General features: G+C 41.5%; 1 protein-coding gene across 1 annotated transcript; it reads right to left on the bottom strand.

The window, feature by feature from the left end:
- Window positions 1-704: 704 nt before the first annotated feature.
- On the bottom strand, window positions 705-16,661 carry LOC134398296 (cytochrome c oxidase subunit 7A-related protein, mitochondrial). Its single transcript, XM_063125559.1, has 3 exons — window positions 16,504-16,661; window positions 3,658-3,792; window positions 705-1,640 (listed from the first exon to the last, which is right to left on the bottom strand). Exons 1-3 carry the CDS (start codon window positions 16,573-16,575, stop codon window positions 1,497-1,499), a joined length of 351 nt encoding a protein of 116 aa, XP_062981629.1. The 5' UTR covers window positions 16,576-16,661; the 3' UTR covers window positions 705-1,496.
- Between the last annotated feature and the right edge of the window lie 824 nt (window positions 16,662-17,485).

Here is a 17,485-nt window from a genome sequence, read left to right as displayed (position 1 = left end):
TGCGATCTACAACAATTCCAAGATCCTTCTCATTTGTCGTATTGCTGAGCCAAGTATCCCCCATCTTGTAAAATCCCCCAAATTTGTGCTGCGAATGTAAGAACTGCTCCTCTGGATCAGACTAAAGGCCAGTCCAGTATTCTGTTCGCACAGTAGCCAACGGGAAGGCCACAAGCAGGACATGGGTGCAACAGCAACTTTTGACAGCTTAAGTCTCCAATTTCCTGGCTTTGCAGGGCTTGAACCAACAAGACATAGCCTTAACTGTAGTCTTAAACAGGCAGGGGGTTTTGATCACTGATTTTTTTGTTTTGTTCATTCCCCTTATTTAAATTGATATTGTTTTTATGCTTTTGAAGGTTTTAAATTTTTGTATATCTGTTTTTAATGTTCATTGTTTTTAACTTTTGTAAACCGCCCAGAGAGCTTCGGCTATGGGGCAGTATATAAATGTAATAAAATAAATAAATAAATAAATAAATTACAAGGTTCAAACTTCTCTATTGAATTTTCAAGACACACACACACACACACAGAGGCTTTTATTTGAACTAATTTTCTTGGATCGTATATATGGAATCAATCGTCCTCAACATTCAGCTGAGCCTCTCTCTTCATGCCCTGCTTAATTTTAAAGCAAAACAATATTTTAAAATGTATTCCATATTAGCCATAAAAGAAAAAGACACACACATCAGAAGGAGTCCAGTATTTGTACTGCTGTATTTACTCCAATGTTAAAACAAACGGTACTTCATTTTAGAGGAACAGGGGCGGCTGAACCATGGTGAAGTTAGAGTTGCTACATGGAACCAGTCTCAAGAGCAACACTCTACTTCCAAGACATGTGCTCACAGAAGTGGAACTAATAAAGTGTACAGAACCTTAGAGCAGAACGTTAGACGTTGTCTGGAACAACATGGCCCTTTGCCAGAAATGACTCTATGAAAAACAAAAGCAAGGCTTCCAACAGAATTTGAGAACGGGCCCAAACCCTAGATTCCAATGAGAACTGTCAAGAGAAATTATCTCAATTCATCATTTTCGATGAATCTAGGACGTTTATCCATCAGTGCTGCTTCTGTAAATCAAGCGGATTTCAACATCCTTTTGTCCTTGTTCCCCGGATGAGGTGATGTTACGGCATGGATCAACAGAACTTCATTTCCAGTTTCACCAACTTAACATGTCTTCCTGTTAGGAACCTTCAGAAGGTGATTCAATCTATACCTGGTTTATTTTTTTAGTGAAGGGTGTATAGACTAATCTGCAAAACTACGTAAGAGATGATGGCTTCCCCTCCCACCACAATCCGGTATTAATTAATTTTGTCCGTATTTTCCTAAGCATTGGAAACCCACCACTTTTCTTCTTATTTTTCTTAAACTCAATAGGGACTCTCAAGAATTTGCAGCACACAAACCACATGATTGAAGTGTAATGGCACAAAGTTCCTTCCAAAGGATATTTATCAGTCTCCATTAGTCAGGGTTGATTCACTTCTGTCTTTCTGGGAAGGCAGCCATGTAGAGAGCTATCAGACAGTAGATGGTCCCACCTATCGTTAGTGCCATAGTGGTCCGATAAAGAAGCTGATCAGGAACGCCCCGTTTCAGATGTACTGGCAACCCATCAGGCTTCTATCAATAAAAAAAATATTCATATGCATTAAGAAAGACATACTTGTTTCTAGTCCCATTGAGCTACTAAAGATTCAATGGAGAAAGAAAACGCAATTTATACAAAACATGAGCAAAAGCTCTTAAGCTGTAAGAAACAGCTAGTTCTTCTTCAATTAAAAAGACCTTTCTTGTTTGCCTTTGTAGAGTCAAGCCATGTGTCTAGATTTTGTAAACACCAAATCTGAAATTTTGCCCAGGATTCAACATCCTAAAAAAAAATCACTTCAGCACCCACCCACCCTTCCAAAGTATGATTCTAGTTATGGTTGTGAAAATGTTCTTAAAACTGCATGGGTTTTGCTGGTGAAATTGACCAGAGATAGGGGCAAGAAGCATTCTCCGTGGCCAGATGATATGACTTCAGTGGCCTGTTTTCCACCCTGCCCTTACGATTGCGGTGTCTCCACTTCATTCAATACTTAAGCAGCCTGGCGTCTAGGTGCTCCCTTTCCCTTCATCAGTTTTAGTTGTCATATCTTGACATGGGGGAAGGACAGTAGCTCAGTGGTAGAGCACACACTTTGCATGCAGAAGGCCCCAAGTTCAATACCTGGCATCTACAGGTAAAAGGCTCAGCTCACAGGTGATGGGAAATACCTCTGCCTGAAACCTTGAAGTGCTACTGCCAGTCAGAACAGTGGGCTGGATGGATGAACAGTTTGACCTGGTATATGGCATATGACGTAAGGCATTTAGTGTTTTCCATGACTGGCAGCCAATTATGAGGAGCGGAGTCAAGGAAACCAAATGCCACCATGAGTTAAACATTCTACCATGTCTAGACTTTATGGAGGGGGAAAGAAAGCAAAACGTATGGTTGTTTTCAGTGGTAGCCATATATCTTACCCTCAGTGTCTTATCACCACATCATGTTGGCACGACTTATTTAAATACAGAGGAACGAAGAAGATTCTATAGAATCGCTTCTTAAGGGCGCAGTTCTATGCATGTTTAGACAAAAACAAATCCTACAATCTCTTCTTGATCGTCCCAAAGTGCAGGACACAGAGTAATGGGCTCAAGTTACAGGAAGCCAGATTCCAGCTGAACATCAGGAAAAACTTCCTGACTGTTAGAGCAGTACATTAATGGAACCAATGACTTTGGCTCTCCCAAACTGGAGGCATTCAAGAGGCAGCTGGACAACAATCTGTCAGGTGTGCTTTAAGGTAGATTCCTGCAAAGAACAGGGGGTTGGGCTCGATGGCCTTATAGGCCGCTTCCAACTCTGCTGTTCTATGATTTTACCAGCACCCCCCTGATAGGCTGGCTGGCTGGGGGATGCTGGGAGTTGTAGGACTTATTTCTGTCTAAACATGCATAGGATTGCACTCTAAATGACTCTATCATACAAGAAGCTTTCTGGCAAAATATCACTAACTTGAAAATAGTGACATTTCAAAGAAAGTGTGCAGGGTGGGCTTAATCAATTGACAGCAAGTAACTGATGTTTCCCAAATAAAAACAGCATGTAAGAATATATATATATATATAGAGAGAGAGAGAGAGAGAGAGAAGATAAAATGTAACATAATAAAACTGTACTATAACCTTCTGGGATTCATTGATCTGTGCATAAGAGGTTAACAGTAAAGTTTAACTCTTGGATTTATCCTGGCTATATATAATGCATGTGCAAAACAGACCTGAATACGCCAGGCATCTGTAACAGACTGGAGAAGAAAGAAAAAGAGTGCTGAATTTGTTTTTATTTGAATCAGTACATACCTTTCCGAATGCTAACGTTATAGAAGTGGAACATGGGAATTGTACGTTTGTTTATTCTGTTTTGTTTATTATGCATATAAACTATAATTTTGTTTTGTTTATTACGTATATAAACTAGAATCCAGTTTAGAATTTTGAGAAATGCTAACTTCCAGGCACAACAATCAGAAATGAACTTTACTAAGAACATTAACTGAACCTTTAGTTGTTGTTGTTATTATTGTTTTAAAAAAATGTTTATTCTCACCTGAAATAGCTTCTGCAGCAGCGGCACTCTGTTTTTACCAAAATACTCAACTGTTGAGGGTGCTTCCGAGGCAACTTTAGTTGGCGTCCCAAATATAAGAGGCAGCGATTCCGTAGATACCACTGGCTTGAGTCCCTGCATAAATAAAGGAATTAAACTCACTTCTACTGAGAACATATCCAGTAACTACATTCATTGCAAAAATGGCCAGCCAAGAGGTACGCAAAGCAAAAGCGCATCTAGCCCCTGTACACTGTACTCCAGAACCATCGCCACTGAATGCAAAGCCAACATTAAGGATGCAATCCTAGGCCAGATCTACACCAAGCACGGTATAACACTTTGAAAGCAGTTTTAAAACGGTATATGAAGTGTGTCATGGGCCCCGACAATTGTCAATACCGTTATAAAGCAGTAGTTGCTAGGGTGACCATATGAAAAGGAGGACAGGGCTCCTGTATCTTTAACAGCTGTATTGAAAAGGGGATTTCAGCAGGTGTCATTTGTATATATGGAGAACCTGGTGAAATTTCCTCTTCATCACAACAGTTAAAGCTGCAGGTGCCCTGCCCTCTTTGAAATCTGGTCACAGTATAGCTCCTGCAACTTTAATTGTTGTGATGAAGAGGGAATTTCACTAGGTGCGACATGCATACAAATGATCCCTGCTGAATTTCCCTTTTCTATGCAACTGTTAAAGATACAGGAGCCCTGTCCTCCTTTTCATATGGTCACCCTAGTGTTGACCTCGCCCTATGCATATTTATTCAGAAAAAAGTCCGACAGCTCCCAGCATCCTGACTAATACCTGCTGGGAATTGTAGGAATTTTTTTTCTGTCTAAACATGCATAGATTGCACCCTTAAAGAGCCAACTGCGTAACTACAATTTTGAATTGGCTGGGATCAACTATTGCTCACTTTTCTATCTCCTTTGGTGGCCATAGCTCAGAACCATCTCCTTTGGTGGCCATAGTTATTCCATAACTTTGGCGCACCTGAATTTGCTTGTTTCCTTTTCCCTCCGTTGTTTCTTCTACCTTTTGCATCATGTAACTGAAGGTTAATCTAGCAGGGGCCCTTCTCTTTCAGGAATCCTTTCTGTCTGTTTTATGGTCTCTGCATTGCCTGCCAATTCATTTCTAGGCCCAAATCAAGGTGCTGGTTTTTACTGTTCTTCCTGGCCTGCTACCCAGAGTCATGGACTGCCTCTCTCACACTAGCTTATCAGCCATTTATATTCTGTAGGATAGGTTGCTGTAAGCTGGAAGGGGCCTATAAGGCCATCGAGTCCAACCCCCTGCTCAATGCAGGAATCCACCTTAAAGCACCCCTGACAGATTGTTGTCCAGCTGCCTCTTGAATGCCTCCAGTGTGGGAGAGCCCATGACCTCCCTAAGTCATTGGTTCCATTGTTGTACTGCTCTAACAGTCAGGAAGTTTTTCCTGATGTCCATCCAGAATATGGCTTCCTGCAACTTGAGCCTATTATTCTGTGTCCTGCACTCTGGGATGATCGAGAAGACATCCTGGCCTTCCATTGTGTGACAACCTTTCAAGTACTTGAAGAGTGCTTTCATGTCTCCCCCCCAGCCTTCTCTTCTCAAGGCTAAACATACCCAGTTCTTTCAGTCTCTCCTCATGTCAGGTGACAAGAAACAAGAGAGGGGCAGCTAGTTCCTTATAGGATGAAAAGATGGAATTGGGCTCATCCCCTAGCCCTTCCTGCCCTTTCCAGTGCAACCTTATGCAGAAGTAAGCTCCACTGTGTTCAGTCTAGCTTACTACCAGGATAAGCACGCACAGAATTGCAGACTTAATCTAGTCATCTTAACAAAGGCATGGGCAACTTGTGATCTCCCAGATGTTTTTGGCTACAACTCCCATCTACTTCTACCATTGGCTAAACAGGCTGGGGCTGATGGAATTTGTGGGCCCAAACACCTGAAGTGTCAGAAGTTACCCATCTCTGGTTTAAAAGATGTGGGAGCTGATACAAGCAAGAGAAAATGCAGGTGAAAGGGGGTTTCATTCCAAGCCAGCAGGTCATTCCCCAAGAGTTTCAGACACATTTGTGAACAACCCTTAGGGGAAAAAATTCAATTAAGAGCTGAACTCACTACTTTCACAATGCAGCGCTGTGTCTTTGTTTATGCATTCAAGCATCACTGATGAATAGCCAAAATGCAGTTAATTGTGGAAGGCTTTACTACATACATACACACACACACACACACACACACGCAATTCACAACTCACTTCTCCTGAGCAGTTCCACTAAATTTTATAAGTCTACACTGAAGTAAAAAAACAAAAGCTATGGAATGCAACCACAATTACCTACATACAAATTTTCTGCCTTATTATTCCAGACAGCAAGTGAGAGCACAATATATTTGGTATTAAATTTGCATTTTAACAAGACTAATAAGTGCATGCTTGGAATGAATGTCTACAAATTACTTTTTGTTTGTTCATCTATCAAGTTGTCTGCCAATCAAGGGGAATTTTTAAAATACAATTTTCACATATCAAGTCAGAGTAACTTTCTTTCAAACTATTTATATTTGTTTATAAAAACATGCGGCAGGGAACTTGTTCAACTCGGTAGGCTGTATTAGAATCTGTCCTAAGTAAGACTTCAGATGCTATATTGCATATGCATAAAATATAAAAATATATATTCATATAAAATATATATTCAGAAATACCGCATGCCTGAGACTATAGCTGATACACACATATATACACAACAGGCTAAACTCTGTCATCTGTTAACTCCTTGAGGTGCTCTAATATCATGGAAAGATCATAAACATTCTACTTGTTGAGAAGCAGCTGGACTGCAACGGAACGTTGTTGAACAATGGTGTTTCCATGAGGGAACTTAGGAATCAGTTTGGATGGGAGAAAACCTATGGTTAGCTGTACAGTATGGCGTGTAATGTTGGCAGCAGTAGGAAAGGAGAGAAACAAGGGAAGAAGGACACAGGGGAATAAGAGGGGCAGGGTAAGAGCAGGTTGAGAAGTAATGACTTGGGGAAAGGAGGGGTAGATAAGACCTGATCATAACAGATTAGATGAATGAAACTGGGGTGGGGGTAGTTAAAAAAAGGCTGGCTGGGGAAAACATTTACACATACTGTAAGTCAGGACCTGGAGAAACTGTGGATGGCCAGCAAGAAAGGATGGGCAAGGGAGCAAGACAGGCAGTTTTCCTGTAGTCCGGGCAACCAAGGAGGCTGAATATGACCTATTGGTTTAAACTATTTATCAGTTGCTTTTCCAAATATTCAAAGTTCTATACACTATTAAAAACACAGTAAGGTTCAATAAAAAAACCCTACAAAATCAAACTAAACAATTATACAAAAAACCCGTTCTAAAACAGCCAGAGATAGGCAGCTCTTCACATCTAAAGGCAGGTCTTCTACACTAAGAGCTTCATATCACCATTCTAGCCTCTTGCAATAAAGGCATCCTCTGACTGCAAATGGCTCACAGGCTGATTATAGGGAGAGCTAGTCCCTTGGCTATGCAGGTACCAGACTATGAAGACTTAAGTCAGTATCTTGAATTGGGTCCAGAACCACATCAGCAGCCAGTGCAATCTTATATACAAATATATTAGTGCAAGGCTTATTACTAGAGATTTAACCCACCGATTTTGCTCATTTTTCTTTTAAATTGAAGCTTGAACAGTGTAGATGTGCAGAAATTTTTGAAACTTTGAAGAAGTTCAAAGCTCGAGCTTTATTAGCAATTAATTTCCTTTACAACAAGCAGGCAGGGCAGCCCTTCCTCCAGTGGGATGATGAACAGCCCTGCTCAGACAATCAGAGTGGTGCGAAGGTGGGCCCTGACCCAGGCACGTGGTTAGGTTGTCGCTGCAAGCGAGGAGGGGGAAGGGGAACGGAGGCAGCCAATCAGGTGCATGAGGGAGGAGGCGGTGGCCGTGCCACATGCAAGTTTTGGAGGGGGGATTCACCATGCGTGAGCCACATTTGCATTATTCCTGAGCCTTCTGTGGTGAGGGGACAGAGTGGGAAATGAACAGGACTACTAGCACCCATGGCGACATGGGCTTTACATTAGTACACGTTGAATAGGGTTGCATATCCCATGACCATTAAGAGATGGGCAGCAATATTTTGCACCTCTTCAAGCCTCTGTGCCATCTTCCAAGGGGAGTCCTGCTGGATCAAACCAAAGGCCTATCTAGTCCAACATTCTGTTCGCACAGTAGCCAACAAGCGACCTGTAGGAGTCCCACAAGTAGGACATGGATGCAAAGCACCCACACAAAGCACACTGCTGTACTCAAACTTGAAGATAACAAAAGCATGGGTTAACCCATCAAAACCTTCCCCATACAGATGGGAGTCGTAATTTTACATCCTGCCATAAAGCAAGGCTGGGTTCAGGAACAGCCTGAAGCTCCTAACCTGATACTATCACACCATCACAAGTCAATTAACTCCCGCTAGAATCTGAAAATTTGCCAGCAACGTCTGTTTCGCTTAGTATATTCACCTTCATTCACTTGACCACAGCTTCCAAACAGTGGTAATTAAATCTAGAACTGTGTGTCACCTTGTTGGTTTCATATAGATCTTAAACAAAATCATGTGGAGCAATTCACACGGGGCACAGCTGGTATCCCCAACGTTCACCTTTTGCATATGTTCGGACATAAAAGAGCAAAACCACTGGAAAGCCAACCCCAACCGGATGTTCCACAGGGCTCAGGACAAAAGCAATTCACAGGCCCTGTTCAGACAACACACTAAACCACTGTGATTAAGCATTTTGAGCTAAACATTTTGGCTAAGCATGTCTTAAGCATCGTGGCTACATAACCATGGTTTAAACATGCTCACTAACCATTTGCTGCAAAGGGGTTAGTGGCCTAACCATGGCTTAGTGTGTTGTCTGAACAGGCCCACAGTATCAAAAGCTGTTGAGCAGTATAAGATCAACAGGGAAGCATTTCCCCTACTGAGCCAAAGATGCAAATCATCCATCACATCTATCAAAGTTGTCTGTTTCATATCAGGGTTAGAAGCCAGATGAAAAGAGTTGAGGAAAGATTATGTAGCCATAGTTTGTCATAACTATACTTATTGTGAAGTCTGAACCAGCTTTTGAAATCCTGCTGAAGGATAATTAATAGACGCCTGACTTACATTTGCCTCAGTTTCTGATGCATTAACTTGAAACTTTTTAATAAAATATCAGTTACTTAGGCTTATATTAAGATCCTTCCTGACTAATGTTAAAGAATTTCCCAGAGGATCTGAAGGGTAGATTATGTAAAATATTAAAAGAGAAAAATAAAATGAAATTAAAGGATTGGTTAAGAGATATAAAAACAAGAGAAGATATGGAAAATTTGTTAAAGGAGAAAAAATTATCTTGGTTAGAGTATGGGCAATTAGAACAATGGAATAAAAAGTGGATTAAAGACAATAGAGTTTGCAGAGGGATGACGAAGTTTGAAGAGTTAATAGTAAATAAGGAAAAAGGTAAAGGAGGTAGTATAGTTTTAAAAGGGTTAATGAGCGAAATATATAAAATATTGTTAGAAAAGGAGCTAAGGGATAGCTCAGGGAAAATGGTATGGGAGACAGATTTGAAGGTACCAATAGGGCGACAGAGATGGGAGGGACTATGGAAACAAAGAGTGTTGAGAAGTATGTCAGTGAGAATAAAGGAGAATTATTTTAAAATTTTGTGGAGGTGGTACCTAACCCCGATAAGATCGAATAAGATAAATGATCAGCATTCAGCAAATTGTTGGAGAGGATGTGGGGAAAAAGGAACGTATTTACATATGTGGTGGGAATGCAAATATGTGCAAAGATTATGGAAGATGGTGTTTTTAGAAATTGAAGAAATAGTGGGAATGAAAATAGAACAAACACCAAAGATTGCATTACTGTCACTATTTGAAGATTTAAAATGTGGAAAAGAAACTAAAGAGTTGGTATCGAGTTTGCTGACTGCAGCACGATTGATGGCAGCTAGGAACTGGAAGATTCAAGAGGAATATTTTATTGAAGAATGGTATAAAGAAGTATGGGATATAGCTATTAATGATAAACTGACTTGTAATATTAAGTGGAGAAAAGGCATAACTAAAATAAATGAGTTTGAAGGAATCTGGAAACAGTTCCTAATATTTGTGTTTACTAAGGGAAGTGGGAAACCGCCAGTAGAAGAAACGATAAGATTTTGGAATCAGGAATAGATCCCGAGGTTGGGGGTGCACTTTTGTGTTAAGAATGATTATGTTGTAGTATGATAATTTATAGGTAATAACTATTCAACATATATGTAATCAACGTTTATTCAATATGTATGTAGCAGATGTTTGATGTTTCTTTTATTTTTTATTACTGTAATGTTGTATGTTTAATTAATGTAGAAAATAAAAAAATATTAAAAAAAAAAAAGATCCTTCCTGACTACAAGATGCATCACTTTTGTATAATAATGGCACATGAAGAGTTATTCTGAGTTAACTAAAATGAAGAAATTTCTCCCACTGGAGACCCACTACAGTCCAAGCCCAGATATTTCCTGGAAGTGTCACAACAATTCTTTGGGCTTTTAGGCCAGGGCTGGAAAAAGAAAGTCTTCAGTACCTGGTCAGTCAGAATCAAAATTTGGTGGGGATACCTAGATATTTGATCATCTTTATTCAGCCCTGTGTATCTGGCACCTAATATTTGATGCTGGCTTCTAAAACAGATGACTGAGGAACTTAGCATGAAATATCTCAGTAGCACAACCTCTAAGAGCCATAAATTAAACAGGAATTGGGATTAGGGAGTTGAGAGTTTGCCCTGATTATGATTCCTCGGGAACATTTCTAAACATAGCACACACGTCAGACAAAAGCAAAGGGGGGGGGGAAGAGATCTCGGTGTGCAAACTCACACCAGCACGATTTAAATTTGCAGTGTTCCTGTTCAAAGTTTTGCTCTTTAAGAGCAACTTTTGAACCTCCTACTTACCTTCTACGAGCTGACATTTTCTTAATATTTGCCAGCTGTCTGGACATGTAAGTTTGGTTTCTGCTTTCTAATTAAATAGAAAGTACTGGACTTCGCTGTGTATTCAGATCTAACCTTTGTGACTCCATTTTTTTAAAAGTCAGTTAATGAAGATCACATTTTAAAAAAATGCATGCCATATTATTATGTTAAGACCTGCTTATTGTATATAATAAGGACTAGCCTTAGTTTTAATGCTACTCAAGATGGAGGGAACAGATTACTATGCTGCTGTGAGGCTTTCAGTCAGGGCCAGACCAAGACATTTTGCTGCCTAAGACAGAGCAGCAAATAATACCTCTCCCTGCAAAGCCATGGGACGTAGTACCCAAGGCCAGCCAAGTTATTTCAGCACCTAAACAGAAAATCCCACAAGTATTTCTCTCCCTTCCTGACGGTAAAAAGACAATCACAGTCATCATCATCATCTAACGAATTTCTGCCTTTCCATGACACCAAAAATCTGCTGTGCAGCAGCTGCCCCACCTGCCTAATGAGTCGCCTTGCACCAGTCTCATCAGTAACAGCAGTCTCACAGTTCCTCACTGACAGCATTAGGTGTTCGGCACTCTAAGTTGGATTGGGCTGCTGTACAATAGCAGCAACAATTTACAGAGCCTAGCTACCCATCATTCTCTTCACAGTCACGCCCCACTGCATGGAGCTGTGTGCCAGCACTGTTGAGTGCACCACCTGGGCAGTGATTCAGCCACTCATATCTCAGCTTAATAGGCCGAATTATAAGCAAACCTTGTGTATGTGCATGCAGCCTCTTCCATCCTCCCTTCTCAGGATGAGAGAACGTACTAGAACTCTTCAACTACCATTTGCCATTTCATCCCAACTAGGAAACTACGGTTAGTGGCTTCAGAAGCAAATTCAAAACAGAGCTGAATGTCATGGCTTCTTCCAAACCCATTGTCCAGTTTCTTGGTTTGGATGAAACACGAAACCATGGTTAATGGAAAACTTCCTTTTTTTTAAAAAATAATGTTTTTATTATTGTATAGTTCTGGTTCCAAGAGTCAACTAATGTGTTGCATATGTACATTTGGAGTCAATCCAAATATATATACTTAATTACTTAATTATTCAAGCCTGGATATAAAATATTTAACATTGATTAGTTAATTTGATTTCATTTAAATTCCATTCAATACAATTCAATTTAGGGCATCCTGGGACTGACTCTCTTTGCCCTTCCACCTATGTTTTTCATATTTCTTTGTATGCCGGTGGGGGTGTTCTCCCACCTTCTTTATTCACGTAATAAATTACCACCAGACTTCCTTGTTCGTTCACTCATGCAAAGGAATGATCTAAAGGGTTGAGTGTGAGGCAAAAATGCTAATTCATAACTTGGCACATTAAGCTGAGATATGATAATCTGAACACGACTTCTTGGGGTTTGAGAAGAGATCTATCCAGAACGTTGATAGGAGACTTGCTCCATGTCCCTTAGTTCCTGTATCCCTAATGCTTTGCTAGTTGCTTGCTTCTCCTCCAGCGCTATTATAAAAACCCCACTGTGCCAAGGCTTGTGTTATGTCTATCATTTTATTAGTGAAATTCTGATGATAACAATCTGATTAATCCAGAATTTTTCTTACTGCTGCAGGCAATTAGCAGGGTTTAGATTTCACAGCTAACCTGCAGAAAGTTGTGGTTGGCTACCAAGCTCAGCAACAAATTGTGCACCTACAGCAAAAGGATTGAAATGAAGGGAAGCATATGGACAACCACTTGACTACAGGTTAACGTTAATTAATATTCCTACACCAAAAAGATCATGTGAAGCAGCTTAGTGGTCTTCAGTACGCAGAGAGTGGTTTAAAATCTTTAAACCCATTCTGAATAGTAAGAGATTTAGAGCTTCCGCTGTAACCTGAAAGGAACCAAAGGATAAAGCTGTACATTTATAGATTAGCGGCACTATCAATATTTATTCAGATTTGTTTCTACATGTTACATAGAATCAAGGTGCCAGGATCTTCGGTAGCAGAACTGGTGGAAGGGGATAGATTCCTAGGCACCAGTATGTTGTTTTTAAAATCATCCCCCCAACCCCATGTGTCAAGCACTGTGTGTTACCTAGTATTTTATGAATATAATTCTGAATACAAGGTCCGAGTAGATTAGACATTAATCTCGCTGTTGCAGACAGCCACGCACCAGGGCTTTTTCCAGGATGCTTTCATAGCTTTGGCGATGTAGAGAATCATATTGCAGGTGCAGGTGCCATAAATTAACACTGAGTTAGGATTTCAGTCAATTCAATCCTAAAAAACATAGTACTGCCTCAGCCCCAAAGACGTGGATCGAGTAATCTTATAGTGGGCAGAGGGGGAAAGCTGCAGCATAGCTTCTGCCACTTCCTATGACTTGTTGGCTCATTGCAGCCAGGGCAGGAGGTAAGGGGGGGTGCCTTTTTAAAAAAATCTTTTCAATGCTGCAGCCCTTGTAAACAAAAACAATTCCCCTCCCATTGACATCAATGAGGAGGAAATTAACACCAGATCCAGGGCTGCCATAGTTACTGGGCTCTTTGGTGGTGCATCAGGGAACTGGAGGAGAGATTTGGATTCTGTGGATGCAAGGCCTCCCTCAGTCTGCTCCTGTCATGCCCCTTCCTCCCAACACATCAGCAGACCTCTCTTTCTACTTATGCCTCCCCGGGGACCACAGGATTGCTCTCTCGCTTGAGGTATGCACTTAGGATTGTGATACACACAAAGAAGTAGCAAATGCATGTACCTTTGGGTACTTCAACAAGAAAGTCTGACAAATCCTGACCTGACTTGCAGTTCTTTCCCCCATAAAAGTTAAACATATACTCCTGACTTAACGAGCCAGTGCATTATTGACTGGACATATTGCTGCTTTGAGCTATTGCTGCATCCAGTACTCAGCATTAACAGCAGCAAGACATTGTCATATCCATGCCTTTTCCACACCTCCATACCTAGTAATACCAACAAGTAAACAAAACCACAAAAGTTACCAGCCAGAAACTTTTTGAGTAGCCTGCAAAGAGGCTGCTAGCCTGTGTTTTATGCCAGCTGCAGAGAAGATGAACTCCCCTCCTTTGTGACTTATATAGAACACAGTATACTAGCCTCTCAGGATAGTAAAAAAACAAAACCCTTCTATCCAAGCAAGTTGGCAGAGAAGGAGAGACCTGAAGAAGGGAGAGGCTGAAGTCAAGCAGATTGGAGATATCCATCCCTCTTCTGACAACCCATTCACTTCTCTGTGTTGGAATTCCTTGTCGCCTATGGTGACCAGGCAAGTTGTTAAATACAAGGCTGTACAAATAGACAGAAGATCTGTGTAAGCCAGGTGACACTTCAGTTTAGGGTGGGAAAGTGCAGCCTTCTATTTGGACAAAGCTCAAGAATGTGCATTTTAGCAAAAGCCTCCACACTACCACCCCAACCCCAACCCAGTAATATTTCATTTAATTTTGGCAGGGTCCTGTCACTCCAAATGTATCATGGTGATCTCTATTATTAAGGCCAGGGTTTGTAATGCCCGTCCCCTTGAAATCTGAACCCACTTATATGAGCCCAAGTGAAGCCTATCAGCATCTGTGACATGTAAATATGGTTTCTGGATGCAGCGAAATCTAACATGGAAGCTCATTTGCTAAGTATTCACTCAATACTTCATGGACATTTCCTCTCATCAAAAATCAAATATTGCAGAGCATGGAGTTGAAAAGCAGTTTCTAACCAAGGAGAAAAAAGCATCAGGATGTGCTATTGGCCCCAGTGCATGGGTGCAAAATTGGGTTATAGATGAGAAGTTTAACTTTCTTCTTAATGATTGAACTCACCACTTTGGTCACTGGACTCTTACCCTAACTTATACCACGTGTGAGAAACTCATATAGGATGAAGTTAAAGATTTATGGTATTGCATGCTGAGCCCATATGAAAAGCTAGGAAATGTCTACAATTAAAATTAGGTAATTAGACATCAGGTGGGGGCAGGGAATCAGAGCTTTGATACATTTTCTCTGTATTCCAAGTTTGAGAACCCCTCTGACAGACAAGAGCAATTCCCACAGGGAGAGATCCACACACTGGCTGCCACTGATCCCTTTGCAAGAGAATCACAAACGAGGATAGCAGCTCTACTAGCTTGTTGGATGAGGAGGCATAAAGGAACAGTATCCTAACCATTTATTCTTTGTCTTTAGTTGCAATTTCAGTGTACGTACTTAGAAGCCATATTACACTGAGATCAACAAGTTTTGTACAGAATTATGCATGGAATTAAGAACATGGATAGGAAGACATTTTTCTTCCTCCCTCATACTAGAACCCAGGGTCTTCCCATGAAGCTGATTGGTGAGAAATTAGGATAGATAAAAGGAAGACCTTCATACAGCGCATAAACTACGGAATTCACTACCACAAGACATGGTGATAGCCACCAATTTGGATGACTTTAAAAGCAAGCTAGACAAATTTTTGGAGAACACTATTGATGCTTACTAGCCTTGATGGCTATATGCTACCTCCAGTAGCAGAGGCAATGCGCCTATGTACACCAGTTCCTGGGGAACATGGGCAGGACGGTGCTGATGCACTTGCGTCCTGCTTGTGGGTTCCTGGTCAACAGCGGGTTGACCATTGTTTTAACAGAATGCTGGACTAGATGGACCCTTGGACTGATCTAAGGCAACTCTTATGTTCTTATGATTTTGGCATCTGATTTTATTTTGTTTTAACTTTCCTTATGCTTATGTATTTTATTATGGTTACATATTTTACTGAACTGTGTTGTTTTATTTTTATAATTAGTCCTCATAATCATTACCATAGGACAGTGTGTACATTTTTTAAAAAGCAAGCAGAAGAGATATCTCTTTGGGCTAAAGTTGTGTCTGTGAACAAAGTTTATGAACATCTCAATTCCAACTTGCCCTGTCCCATCTTTCCCAAGGCTTGTTTGCAAACCCTAAATATAGGGTGGCAAACATAGGACAAGTTTGCAAAAAATTGCACATATTAATTTATGTGTACAAATGCACATTTAGAAAGAATGTTGATAATTTAACTAGAAATGCAATGCGTCTCACTGTAGTTGGGCAGTTACTGCGACCAAATAGCCTGTGCAGCCTATTAGGCAGGTACTACCTGTTGATGATGGACAATTTCAAACTCCCTGACCTTTATACCAGACCTGGTCTTCATATGGAAGGGTGGGCAACCTGTGGCCTAAGACTGGGATCAGCTCCAGCCAGCAGTCCAACAACATCCGGAGGGCTACAAGTTGCCCACCCCTGGAAGAGAGGATGCCTTCAGATGGGGCTGTCCTCTGAAGAGCCCTCCAAGCAGAAGCAGGACCTCTATAAAACAGGGGCAGAATCCAATCTAAGTCCTACTTAAGAGTAGATCCATTGACATAAATGGGTCTCAAGTTAGCCATGATTAACTCAAGTTCCATTCGTTGAAATGGATCTACTCTAAGTAGGGCTTACGTTGGCTTTTACCCATGGTAAAAATTACCATGCCTGAAAGTCACCTGTCGAGGCATTTCTCTTTTTCAACCAACCCGTGGCCAGAACAGGACCCACCAAAGGCAGGAGTCACGTGCTCCTGCCTTCCACCTGTAGCGCCCTCCTCCTCCTCTTCCTCCTCCAGTAACGGATCTTCTGCCATCCTTTCTCGTTCCACGAAAAAGGGCCCTCGTGGGGATCCGTAAAGAAGTTCCGCTCCCACTACGGAGTCAGGTCGTGAAGGTCAAGGCCCCAGCGCCGCGCAAACGTGGCTGCTCGTTACCTGCGGAGTGTAGGCGGCGGAAGCGCCGACGCCGACCAGCCTCTGGCTGAAGTCGCTGAATTTGTAATACATGACGGCGCCCGAGGGCGGTCCCGCCGCTCCGCGTCCGCAACCCCGCTTCCCCAGCCTAGCGAGCAGGCAGGCACCGGTTGCGACGCCTGCAAGAAAAAGGACCTTCTATGCGCCAGGCTTGTTCTTGGACCTCTTTCCTGAGGGAGGCACCTCTGCTGTGCCTGAGAAATGTGGCCTCAAAAGGAAAGTGAGGCGAAGCTACGGAGATTAATTTAGGGACCCAAGAGAATGTACAGAATGTAGAGTTTACGAATCGCGTTGAGATTTTCTTTGCCAGCTTCGGAAGACAGCAGGTTTCTAATCAGGCAAGGATGTAGACAGCCTAAGGGATGGAGTGTACTGCGCCTGCGTTCTTCTTGTCATTTGCTGCCCTAGAGAGAGAGAAAAAGAGTCACAATGCCATTGCCAAAGTAGACTTCTTGGTTCCTTTTGACGGATTTTCCCCGGACGGAAATTAAGATGCCCATTGAAAAGAATAGAGAAATTTAGGATTTTAGTGTGACACCATGTACAAAAAATAATAGCAAAGATTATTCTCTCTAACTTGAACTTTTTTGGTTTAAAAAATGTGTGTTTTGGAAATTCCTCTCTATATTTTTAAACTTTTAGAAAATTACCCTCCTTTGGTAATAAAGTCCATTATGGCTCACGACAGCCTTGCAGTGCAGTCTACATACTCTCTCTCTCGGCTCCATTGCTCCATTCTTTTCTATAGGCGGCTCTCCCGCTTTTGGGGAGACCAAAAAAAAAATGACATCCGAATTCACTCCAGCAGTTTAGTACTGTGTGTGAGTCTACAATTTCTTACGTCTGAGTTTTATGGCACGGATTCTTTGATGAAGCAAAGAGCCCGAAGTCAACCAATCGGCGGCGAGGAGGCGCGTTGCCTGGCGTGTAGGACTTTCTCCAG

This window comes from Elgaria multicarinata, chromosome 4 (genome assembly GCF_023053635.1).
Source record: "Elgaria multicarinata webbii isolate HBS135686 ecotype San Diego chromosome 4, rElgMul1.1.pri, whole genome shotgun sequence".
NCBI lineage: Eukaryota > Metazoa > Chordata > Lepidosauria > Squamata > Anguidae > Elgaria > Elgaria multicarinata.
This window is presented reverse-complemented; position numbering and strand designations above follow the sequence as displayed.

Coding starts and splice junctions, on each gene's coding strand:
- LOC134398296 (XM_063125559.1), bottom strand. CDS start 16,575: ATGTATTACAAATTCAGCGACTTCAGCCAGAGGCTGGTCGGCGTCGGC. Junction 3,793..16,503: donor CCGCCGCCTACACTCCGCAG/GTAACGAGCAGC, acceptor TTATTTATGCAG/GGACTCAAGCCAGTGGTATC. Junction 1,641..3,657: donor TGCTGCAGAAGCTATTTCAG/GTGAGAATAAAC, acceptor TTTTATTGATAG/AAGCCTGATGGGTTGCCAGT.